The sequence below is a fragment of the Hyposmocoma kahamanoa genome, unplaced genomic scaffold, assembly GCF_003589595.1.
Source record: "Hyposmocoma kahamanoa isolate Upper Pololo Valley unplaced genomic scaffold, ASM358959v1 63, whole genome shotgun sequence".
Classification (NCBI taxonomy): Eukaryota; Metazoa; Arthropoda; class Insecta; order Lepidoptera; family Cosmopterigidae; genus Hyposmocoma; species Hyposmocoma kahamanoa.
The window spans coordinates 14,644,916-14,655,813 of record NW_020653851.1 but is presented as its reverse complement, the minus strand read 5'-3'; the positions used below and the strand labels follow the sequence as shown (position 1 = coordinate 14,655,813).

The 10,898-nt window shown below is 35.6% G+C and overlaps 2 protein-coding genes across 5 annotated transcripts in view; one reads left to right on the top strand and one right to left on the bottom strand.

The window, feature by feature from the left end:
- Positions 1–2,217: 2,217 nt before the first annotated feature.
- LOC113230474 (mRNA turnover protein 4 homolog) lies at positions 2,218–4,411 on the top strand. Its single transcript, XM_026464417.1, has 4 exons — positions 2,218–2,492; positions 2,578–2,822; positions 3,634–3,882; positions 4,169–4,411. The coding sequence occupies exons 1-4, from the start codon at positions 2,465–2,467 to the stop codon at positions 4,382–4,384; spliced, it is 738 nt and encodes a 245-aa protein (XP_026320202.1). The 5' UTR covers positions 2,218–2,464; the 3' UTR covers positions 4,385–4,411.
- Positions 4,412–9,095: 4,684 nt separating this feature from the next.
- The window catches only part of LOC113230080 (phosphatidate phosphatase LPIN3), a 38,656-nt gene continuing 36,853 nt past the window's right edge, over positions 9,096–10,898 (bottom strand). For 2 of the 4 annotated variants that reach the window (XM_026463831.1, XM_026463830.1), the window contains exon 16: positions 9,096–10,114. In XM_026463831.1, the coding sequence (XP_026319616.1) occupies positions 9,967–10,114 (148 nt within the window). In that variant the 3' untranslated portion in view covers positions 9,096–9,966. Of the gene's footprint in view, positions 10,115–10,769 lie in introns of all 4 variants that reach the window. The other 2 variants (XR_003310454.1, XM_026463832.1) reach the window with 2 other exon arrangements.

Below are 10,898 nucleotides of genomic sequence, written 5' to 3'. Positions count from 1 at the left end.
ACGGTGATGACATTACGCGCTCCGTTTTTGTTACCGAGAAGTAGTGTAAATCAATTGTTGTGATCATTATACAACTTGCTAAGTCTTGCAATGGGAGAATTCGCGCCCAAAACAGTCCTGCGAAGAGGTTTGTAAAGAGGCTTAATGGGAAATCTAGGCAGTTTGCGGGGAACATTAAATGATATGAGGTTTAGAACTGAACTGCATTTAATTTGATTATTTAACATTTTGTATAAAAACATCATATCTAAAATGTCCCGTCGCTTCTCCAAGGACAGCATTTGGAAGTTTGTGAGTCTTGATGTATACGATCGAAATTTTTTAGCTTGTCCTGTGTAGAACGCTAAATGATTCACAAACCTCTTCTGTATCCTTTCCAATCTCAGTGAGTGAGTAGCGAAATGAGGACGCCACACAGTGCTACAATATTCTAGAATACTACGGACTAAGGTGTTATAAAGTATTAACTTTGTTTTTGGATTCTTAAACGCTTTACAGGTTCTGAGTAAGAAACCTAAGTTACGAGAGGCACTTTTTGTGGCTTTATCAATATGAGGTACGAAAGTGAATTTCTTATCAAGTATTACACCGAGATCTCTCACCATATCAGACTCAACCAGAAGTGTCCCTTCTATGTAGTAATTAGTGGAGATAGGTGAAAGATTTCTAGTAAACTTAATATGGGTACACTTTGCAACATTCAACTCTATACCATTGCTCTCACACCAATGTACCAAACTATTTAAGTCTGCTTGAAGAAGCTTGGAGTCATTGTCACTAAAAATGACCCTGGAAATTTTCAAGTCATCAGCGTACATAAAAGGAGAAGAACTCCTAATAGTCAAAGGAAGATCGTTAATGAAAATATTAAATAAAATTGGTCCCAGGTGTGAGCCCTGGGGCACGCCTGATGTTGCTCGTTGCAACTGAGAGCTGTAACCATTGACAACCACATAAAATAATCTATTTTCTAAATACGATTCCAGCCATTTGTAAAGAGAACCACTAACGCCATAAACGGAAAGTTTTTTACATAAGATGTTGTGTGGCACCTTATCGAAGGCCTTACTAAGATCCGTATATATGACATCGACTTGATGGTGAGAGTCAATGGATATAATACTTGTTGAGCATTATAAAACATAAATATTCTTTTTGGTAAAACTTGCCCATCCAAGGTGACAACTACAGTTTGGGAGGGATTCCACGTAGTTTGATTGTCAACAGTCACCTTATAGCACCTTATAGTATCTTAACAATATCTGCACAACCAATAGGAACTGACATACTTTCTTTCACTTCCTCGGTGGTTAGGTCTGCAGGAACTACACGAACTAGGCCCATTCTGGTAATGCTGAAGGTAGGTATAAAAGCTTTGTAATTGCTAGCTACCAAACTAGTGTCATTAAAAAAAAATTAGCGCTCTGGAAGTCTGAGAAGGATAGGGAAACTCTGTTCATGCCAATCTTTTTCACACTACCATTAATTATGTTTTTAAAACAATTCTTTTTAAGAAAATTGACAAAGTGAACTGGGTGTATAGACGTTCCGTCATTAAAGGAAGTGGTTAATCTTTGTACATGAACTACATACGGAGAGATATCTTGATGCTCAAACAATTGGCGGCCTGGCAAATCCTGGTCTTTCTGGATAGTATTAGTATTCGTAGAAGGGGTAGGTATGGGAGCAGCAACAGGCTGAACCGGGGAAGATGATGGGGGCGTCGAGAAAACTTCTGTAGTACTGTTCAACTTGGTACCGCAAATGTCGCTATCTGAACAACCACATCCATTGTCTGATTGAGACTTATGCTTACGTTTTTTCTTATTGCAATGTTGCAAATTTTACGCTGCCGGATACGTTTTCTGCCTTTTAGAGAGTTATCAGTATGGTCCGTGTCCATACTGCAATCATTGGAGGCAATAATCACGTTTCTACCAACTGAGGGGACTGTGCCCCCTGGATCAGGGGCTCGTCCATTTTAGGCAAAAGGAATAATGATAAAACTCACCAGATGACGATGATTATTTACACAAAAAACAATATATACAATCAAATAAATAGTATTTACACAAATACTACACTCCTGACCCCCTAATTACAATTATCATTAAATATTCAATTTCTAAGCCGAAAAACTAACCCGCCTAAATCGAGCTTTCCCGCGCTTTTTTCACCACAGATTTAGTATATAGGTACCTTCCACTGTTCCAGCCTATTAGTAGGTTGTGTTCCAGCCACCATAAACCATAGAGTGTAAAATTTTGACGTACAGTGGTCATTCTTGAGTCGTGACTTGAGCTTAATGGATAAAAGAAAAAATCTTGAAAATCACTCGTTCGTAGTTATTCTTATCTATGCTCGCAGATGTTTCCACGTGTTGTGATTTCCTTAATTTTCTTCAAAACAATATTTAGTGATTAAACAGGAAGTAATTAATTGAAATCTGCCATAATATTACAAAATGCCTAAATCGAAAAGAGATAAGAAAGGTGAGTACCGAACTTAACCTTATTTTAGGTACATACTATGTATTCTTTTAATTTTTATCGTGAAATATATTTTCATTCATTTCAGTTTCCCTCACACAAACAAACAAAAAGGGTTTGCTTTTGAAACAGAAGACTATAGAAGAGATCAGAAAGTCTTTGTCAAAGTATGAACATATTTTTTTGTTCACTGTTGATAACATGAGAAACACTAAACTGAAAGACTTACGAAGTGAATGGAAGGACTCCAGATTCTTTTTCGGCAAGAACAAAGTTATGGCAATTGCGCTAGGAAAATCTAAAACGGATGAAGTTGAAGATCAATTGAACTTGGTAAGTACAGTAAATATTCAGTCACTTGGTATAGTTAAATGTCATTTGCCACTCCTAGTTGCACAGTTAGCAGCAGTTTTAACATAATATCCCTGCACAGATTACCTCTAATAAAAATTTGATTTGTAATAGTCTTGCTTACCAGTTCCTAAGAGCAGTTAATCTTCATTTAAAGCTCTATTGTTATTATGGTTTATTGGTAGATCTTTATTTTATTCAATTTACTTGATTGTATTTAACTTAATTTATTTACAAATTTATTATAACAGGCACTTTATAGGTTATTGCATTGATACAAACATGCGATTTCAATGATACAAAGTACCGAGTTCATCAATACAATTATGTGTTTGCATTGATACAATTGCTCTATTACATTGATACAAAGCATGAGTGCATTGATGCAAACATGCGACTACATTGACGCAGTCACTTGTGTTGGATCTTTGTGTGAAAAATCTGTATAGGTTGAAGCACACTGTTTTGTTTTGTTAATAGTAAATTCAAAAGTGAAATAAAAAATGTGCATCACATTTGCACCGATTTTATCACTGCTTAAGTAGGGTGTGTGTGGAAAAGGTAGACGATTGACGACTGTATTACTACTGAATCTTGACTGAATCGCCACAGAAGTCGTCGCATGTGACCACTTTTATTTACACACCTCAATTACACCAACTCTTACAAGAGTTCTAGGCAATTTGTTGGTTCCATTTCATGACAAAACAAGATATTTATAATAAAATCCAGAATAATCCAAAAGTATTTACTTTTATTCACTGAATGTTAATACAGTTATTTGCATTTACAGTTGTCAAAGCGATTAAAAGGTCAATGTGGTCTACTAATGACAAACAGAGCTGTCCCTGAAGTCATGGAATGGTTTAAAGATTACAAAGCCACAGAATTTGCTCGCTCTGGTTTTGTAGCAACTCGTGATGTTATACTGCCGGCAGGTCCACTTGAAGACTTCTCACATACAATAGAACCACATCTAAGGCGACTTGGACTCCCCACATCACTTGAAAGAGGTGTAATAAATGTCATCAAAGAATATCAGGTAATGTTCTTTTGTAGGGTAAACACCTTAAAAAATAACATTTTGATCAAAATTCTAGGTCTTTTATATATATTTTAAATTTTTTTAGATTGACAAAATAGTATAGTAATAATGAATTAATGTAAATTGCATTTATTTATTTTCAAATGTTTGCTTAAAGTAAGTCACTCTGTCAGTAATGCTGTTTATTAACCATTAAATGTAAGCTCATTAGCTGCTCTCTGACTCCAGAATGACCACTGTGTTGATTTTTTTTCTTAACAAAATAAGTATATTTTCATTTCAGGTGTGCAAAAAAGGTACTCCACTAACACCAGAGCAGGCTAGTACATTAAAACTTCTTGGCATTGAAATGGCAAAATTCAAATTGGTAATCAAATGCCATTGGACTAAAGGCAAGGGTTTTCAAAAGGACTTGGATATGGCTAGTGATGAAGAGGAAAATGATGGTGATGACAATAATGAGATTTTAGAAGATACCATGGATGAGGATGAGACTTGATTTAATAAATAAATATATTTATATTATGTGTATTAATTTGATTTTTCTTTAATCCTTTTTCTCTAATAAATAGGTTTTGAGTATACAAACACTGGAGGCGGCATCGATAGGCAGTCCCCTGTGCCAAGGTGAAAGTAAATAAATACCACCACAAAATAAAAACTATTTTTGAATCGATTTTTTCCATTTCCATTATCGAATTCGCCACGTCAAGTGGACCTGCCGACAGCATAACATCCCGAGTTGCTACAAAACCATAGCGAGCAAATTCTGTGGCTTTGTAGTCTTTAAACCATTTCATGACTTCAGGGACAGCTCTGTTTGTCATTAGTAGACCACGTCAACCTTTTAATCGCTTTGACAACTGTAAACGCAAATATCTGTATTAACATTCAGTGAATAAAAGTAAATACTTTTGGATTATTCTGGATTTTATTATAAATATCTTGTTTTGCCATGAAATGGAACCAACAAATTGCCTAGAACTAATAACGCATACACGCATACACTCAACATAGCCCCGCACTAGGGAAACCCTGTGTCGCGGGTGCCATGGACACACACATAGACAACTACAAGTTACACCCAAACTCACGAGAGAAATAAATGTAGGTCATACAAATATTTCTCCCGGCCCGGGAATCGAACCTGGGACCTCTGCGTGGCAGTCCGGCATGGTAACCGTTCGGCCACTGAGGCAGTTCATGTAACCAACTCATGTAAGAGTTGGTGTAATTGAGGTATGTAAATAAAAGTGGTTACATGCGGCGACTTCTAGTAGCGCATCTGCAGCGATTCAGTAGCAATACAGTCGTCAATCGTGTACTTTTTCCACACACGCCTTACTTAAGCAGTAATAAAATCGATGCAAATGTGATGCACATTTTTTATTTATTTTTTTATTCCACTTTGGAATTTACTATTTTACTTACTTACTTAGTTTACTTAATTAGTAAATACTGCAAATGTGACGGGGATAGGGATATTTTAGTATGGACATGATGAATGAGGTGTTCCTATATAATAATCATTCAACTCGGGTCGAATGATTATGCTTGGATTCGACTCGGGTCGAATGATTATGCTTGGATTCGACTGAATGATTTGCGCATTCGAATGATTAGTATTAGTAACATTCCAAGTCGCGCATAGCTATTATGGACCCCATTTGTAATTTAGCATCCAAAGTTATAGGTATCTAAAAATACAACCGTTTCTACGAGGTTCATTTTTTCGTTAGAAAGAACATTGGACTATATAAATTTCACACAATTTGTTTCTTCGTAGTTGAGAAGCAGGTTATAACCTGCGAACCAATCAACTACCTTAGAAATAGCATTGCTAACATCGTCATTTGAACGTTGGTGCCGAATAAACAAACAAGAATACCTACTAGGTATCTCATGTTATTTACCTTCATGACACTAGATAAGTCGGTGAACCTTGAGAGACGCTCATCAATTCGACCCTCTGTGCCCTATCTCTCAAATACGATTTAAGAATGTCGATATCACGACCACCACACTACAGGTAATGGCGAAGTTTCCTGACCAAAGTATGATGGTGCACACAATCTATAATGCCTTCGAAAGTTCGTAAAATACACTAATAGCATCTTTTGAGTCTTCCCATGCATTTAATATACATAGGGCGCACTATAAGTTTCCGGAATTGGCCACTTTACATAAACAATATTTAAAAAGTAGTCACAATATTTGAAAATTGAACTTTTTGGCTGTAGAATACAGGTTGATTCATCTGATTGTCACTTGTTTTTACATTGTGGCGTCACTTTAGAAATTGGTTGTCTACATCACCATGGATTTAACTTGTGAAAATTTTCGTAGTATGATTTTCTACGACTAAGTGTAATGTAACAGCTCAGAGGAGCTTCGCTCGGCTTCTAACTGCTTTTGGCGATGAAGCACCATGCAAGACGACTATTTATAGCTGGTTTGCAGAAATCAAGCGCGGTCATTTGGATCTCAGTGGCGAATTTCATGATGGTCGCCAGTCCACTGCTGCGAACAACAAAAACATCTATGCTGTGCGCCGTATGATAAAAACAGACAAGCATGTGACATACCACGAGATTCGGTCATCTTAAGGCATAGGCTTGAGTCAAATACTATCAATACTACACAAACATTTGTGTGCGAAAAACCTCTCGGTGGATCCCACACAATTGGATTGAAGCTCAAAAAAAAGTCTCGTTTAGTATGAATGTTTAATCTCCGCTAATATAGCTCACAATAATTAATTTAATTTGAAGTTATAGTGGTTATTAAGTAGATGAAAAAATAAGGGCGATAAAAAATAATTTACTCTCAAAGTGGGCAGTAGACAAAATAACTTTGGGAACCCCTGCTTTAAATCAATAGAAATAAAAAATACTGCTGATCTTGATGGTATTTCCGACAAAGTTAATTTATTCCCCAGTTGATTGTACGTTTTTAACAAATCTGTTCATCATCCTCATGAAGCAAGTGTTTTGGGAAAGGCTGATGTACCTAAAGGCTTCTTCTTCTTCTTTTTATTTATTAGTGGCTTGTTCTATCTTTCACAATTCCGCCAAAATTTAAAGGCTTTAAGAATGTCTTTTGGAATATATAGGTATGGAGTAACTTTAAATTAGTAAGACCACAGATTACAAAATATACTCTAACATTTTCTTTCAATAAGTTGATCTGAGGGAGACTAGTTTAACGCCTTGGTATTGGTAGTCGAAACCGTAATGTCAGAAAAAAAAAATTAAAATAATTTAGCAACTTCTGTGTCTGTTTTTACAATTTTGAACTTTATCATCAAATCTTAGTTGAAAATCTAAGTTTGACTTTTCCAGTTTTTCTATTTATAATGGTACGGTATAGTATGGTGTGATGGGCTGGTGGCTGATAAACTTGTAAGGTGTAAACCGAAATCCGAGTAGACTTCTATACGATCTAGCTCGTACGAGCCCACTCAGATGACTATATTTGGCTTTATGAAAACAAAATGGCGCCAACTGAGAAAAAGTGGAATGAACGCGACAATGAGGTTTTAAACTTGTTTTTAACTTCCACTTCACGAATGTAATTATTTAAGCTACCCAGTTAGTCACGTCTTAAAATCCATTTTTGGACCAAATTTTTCTCTTGCTATTAGTGTGTCTTTGTCATATTGATTGTTCAAGGAAACAATTGCTACTTGGATACTGATGAACTTGTAAGGTGTAAATAGAAATCCGAGTGGACTTCTGCATGCTGATTTTGATTCAAATCAGAATCGAACCGATCGGGTAGTCTCGAAATCAGATGGGTTTCTGAGCGAGAAGATGGACCTGATTCCTACTATATTTTTCTAATTTATGAGTTAAATCAACTATTGTTCCGATTAGAAATGTCAAATGTTTCCGTTCGGCCAGTTGTGAATTGCAATTATGCGCCTCGACTCGGAAAAAACGCAGTTTCCGATCGGGAGAGGCAATCAAAATCAAGCTGCTGTACGATCTAACTCGTATATAAGCGCATTCAGATGACTACTCGGGCGCTATTCGTAATGTAAACACATGATCCGAGCGCATACGAACGTCGGCATTCGACCAGGTGGATTCGGACACGGTTCCATTCTTGCGAGTATACTCGGATCATTTTATGAAAACAAAAAGGCATCAACCGTGGAATGAACGGTACGAGGTTTTAACATAGATATAGGAAAAAGATTTTAAAGGTATTTTTGTCTTCCCCTTCACGAATAGTCACGTCTTAAAATCAGTTTTGTGGCCAAGATTTTTCTATTGCTGTTCTTTCTCTTCCATGATTTCGTACTTCATTACGTTTCGTACGCCATTAACATATATGGTACAACTCATATACCTCGCAGCAGCAGGAGCTCAATCGTCATCATCTTGATTGTGCAAGGAGATAAATGCTACTTGGACGCCGATGAACTCGTAAGATGTAAACCAAAATCCGAGAGGACTCCTATACGATCTAACTCATACGAGCGCACTCTGTCCTATAGCACTCGTATAGTGAAAACCCGGCTAACTTTGAAACGGGGCGTATCGACTAAATCTAATTTATAGAAATTAGAAATGACTAAATCACAACTTTTTCTAATCGCAACGCGGGTGATGAGGTGGTGCTCAAGAGTAAAGAACGGAAACAACATAATCATTGTATCCCAGTGTGAATAAAACCGCACGCGAAAGAATGGAGTACATCAGTAGACAATTTCTTCAATAATAATAATGCCTTACTACAGGTCCCTGCCATTAGGGTCGTATTTTCAGTGCTTATGTTTCCAGTGCAATCCTGACTTGAGCATTGAGTAGAGTTCTAGAATACGACCCTAACAGTACCTAAGCGAGAACTAGAGAGGATAGGGAAACACCGAGGGCTAGCACACAAAATATAAATAGTTGTAGAGCGCTTCGAAGATAAAGGTTAGTACGTACATACACTTATTTAGGATAAACATTATCCAATAAACATTTTCACTTCATATTCCAAAATGTTTATTAAAATAATCACAGAAACAATAAACAATCTTATAAAAAAATATCCAATAATCGACTAAAAAAAAACCAGCAATCTATATTTTAAAAACAAATTTAATGAACTTAATTTATAATACATATTACAAAGAAATAATGTATTTATATGTCTTATACATACATTTTGACGAATTTCCTAACAGAAGCTGTGCCTCTGAATTAATGTGACTGAATGTGTATATTTAAACACGAAACATAACTTAGCAATACATACAATAAGGTAATCACAGTACAAAAATAAAGCATAGCTTCATCAGTCGACATCACAGCTTACTCAACCTGCAAATCAAATTCAGACTCGAGATATACATAAATTCACTAATTAATTACAAAAAGCCCTAGCAATTATTACGTCATTTTTTTTCGGAACATACAGTCTTTAAATAATAATAATAACATCAATATTCGTCCTAAGAGACTACAAAGAAATATTTCCTATTACAAAATGCCAAATGTAGAGATATAAATTGAATTTAAAAAAACTGGTAAACAATTACAAATTTTGAAAAATTACTTATGTAACAATAACTTATACGTTAGGCAATTGTCAAAAAATTATTATAAATATCATTGTCTTTGTAAACTTTACTATATCCTTATATAAAATAAAGCATCAATGGCGCGTGAGCGGTACATATTTCTATTATTTGGTGAATTCGGTAGGCGATATTGCAGCGCAATGGCTAATTGGCTAAATTTAAAAGCTAAATTTGCACTTTCATTAGGTATCCGACATAAATACATTCTGTTAATAATGCTATAACACCAAGCAATAATGTAATGAGATCTTATGTCCTCAAAGAAAGAATAATTAATCAAAATCTATTGTCATGGTATTAGTTAAGATTGTTGATGACTGACACAAAAAGACAAAAAATCAAGGACTTATTTCGTTCTTCGAGATCTTACTCGCTAGGTACACTTCCCGGAGATAATCAAATCTTGTTATACAAAAAAATATTTTTTAAATTGCCTAATATTGAGAAAAACATCTTGATTGCGATCCCTTTCACCACACACTGGCTTCTTACTACTTACTTCCTTCTCAATGTTTAGTGGGAACGGGCGCGGCAGCTGGTAGTTCCAGCAACTGCAAAGGTTCACGCCAGAAAATCGTCTGGGAAAACTCATCGCTCGGTTCGCAAAGAGCTGGAGGGAACACCTGGTCGACCAACACCGACATATGCGAGTACCTGAAGAAAATAAATCCCATGTAATTATTACGATTTTATTTTATATTTTATTCAACATTATTATTATTATTAATAACTATTTTTAATAGGTAATTAGTTACATTGAAGCCAGGTAGTAAAACTTTTTCAGCTGAAAATTGTAAAAGATATCGTTCAGACTTTGAAAGCTAAATAAAATTTTTGGAAGACAAATAGAAATTCGGACTCGGCTATTGAACGCCGAGTCTAGAAACAAGATTTATGTACTGTATTATTTAAGTAAAGAAAAAGCTGTGTTCATCGAGAAAATAATGACTTGTAATTCTAACTAAACAGTTTTACACGTCGTTACAGTAGCTTATGGTCATTCTCATGGAACTAAACCAAAAGCAGAAGAAGTTAAATCCTACACCAAAACCATATCAATGAGAGACAAAGACAATGTGGAAGATATCTCGTTGTCGAGAGGAAAATGTAATTAATGAAATTCAAACAGAGGTAAAAACGAATATAGACGAGAGACGCACAAAGACAAATGAAATGTCAATGATCGCTAACTTGTTTTATAAGTATTTGTAGCTATGAAGTTGTAAGACAATGGTATAAAATTAGTATTTCTGATGAATGTGTGTGCGGTCTTGCGTGTGACCAAGCCAAGTCATGCCATACGGCTTACCGGAATGTCGAGGTCTCGATAAATCTGGCATTATTAAAATATTTCCGTATCTAATAAAATAATTAAATTTTAAGTTTATTTTTCATTGGTGGGAAGAAATCATCGACCATGTTACTTTGCACGTGGTAA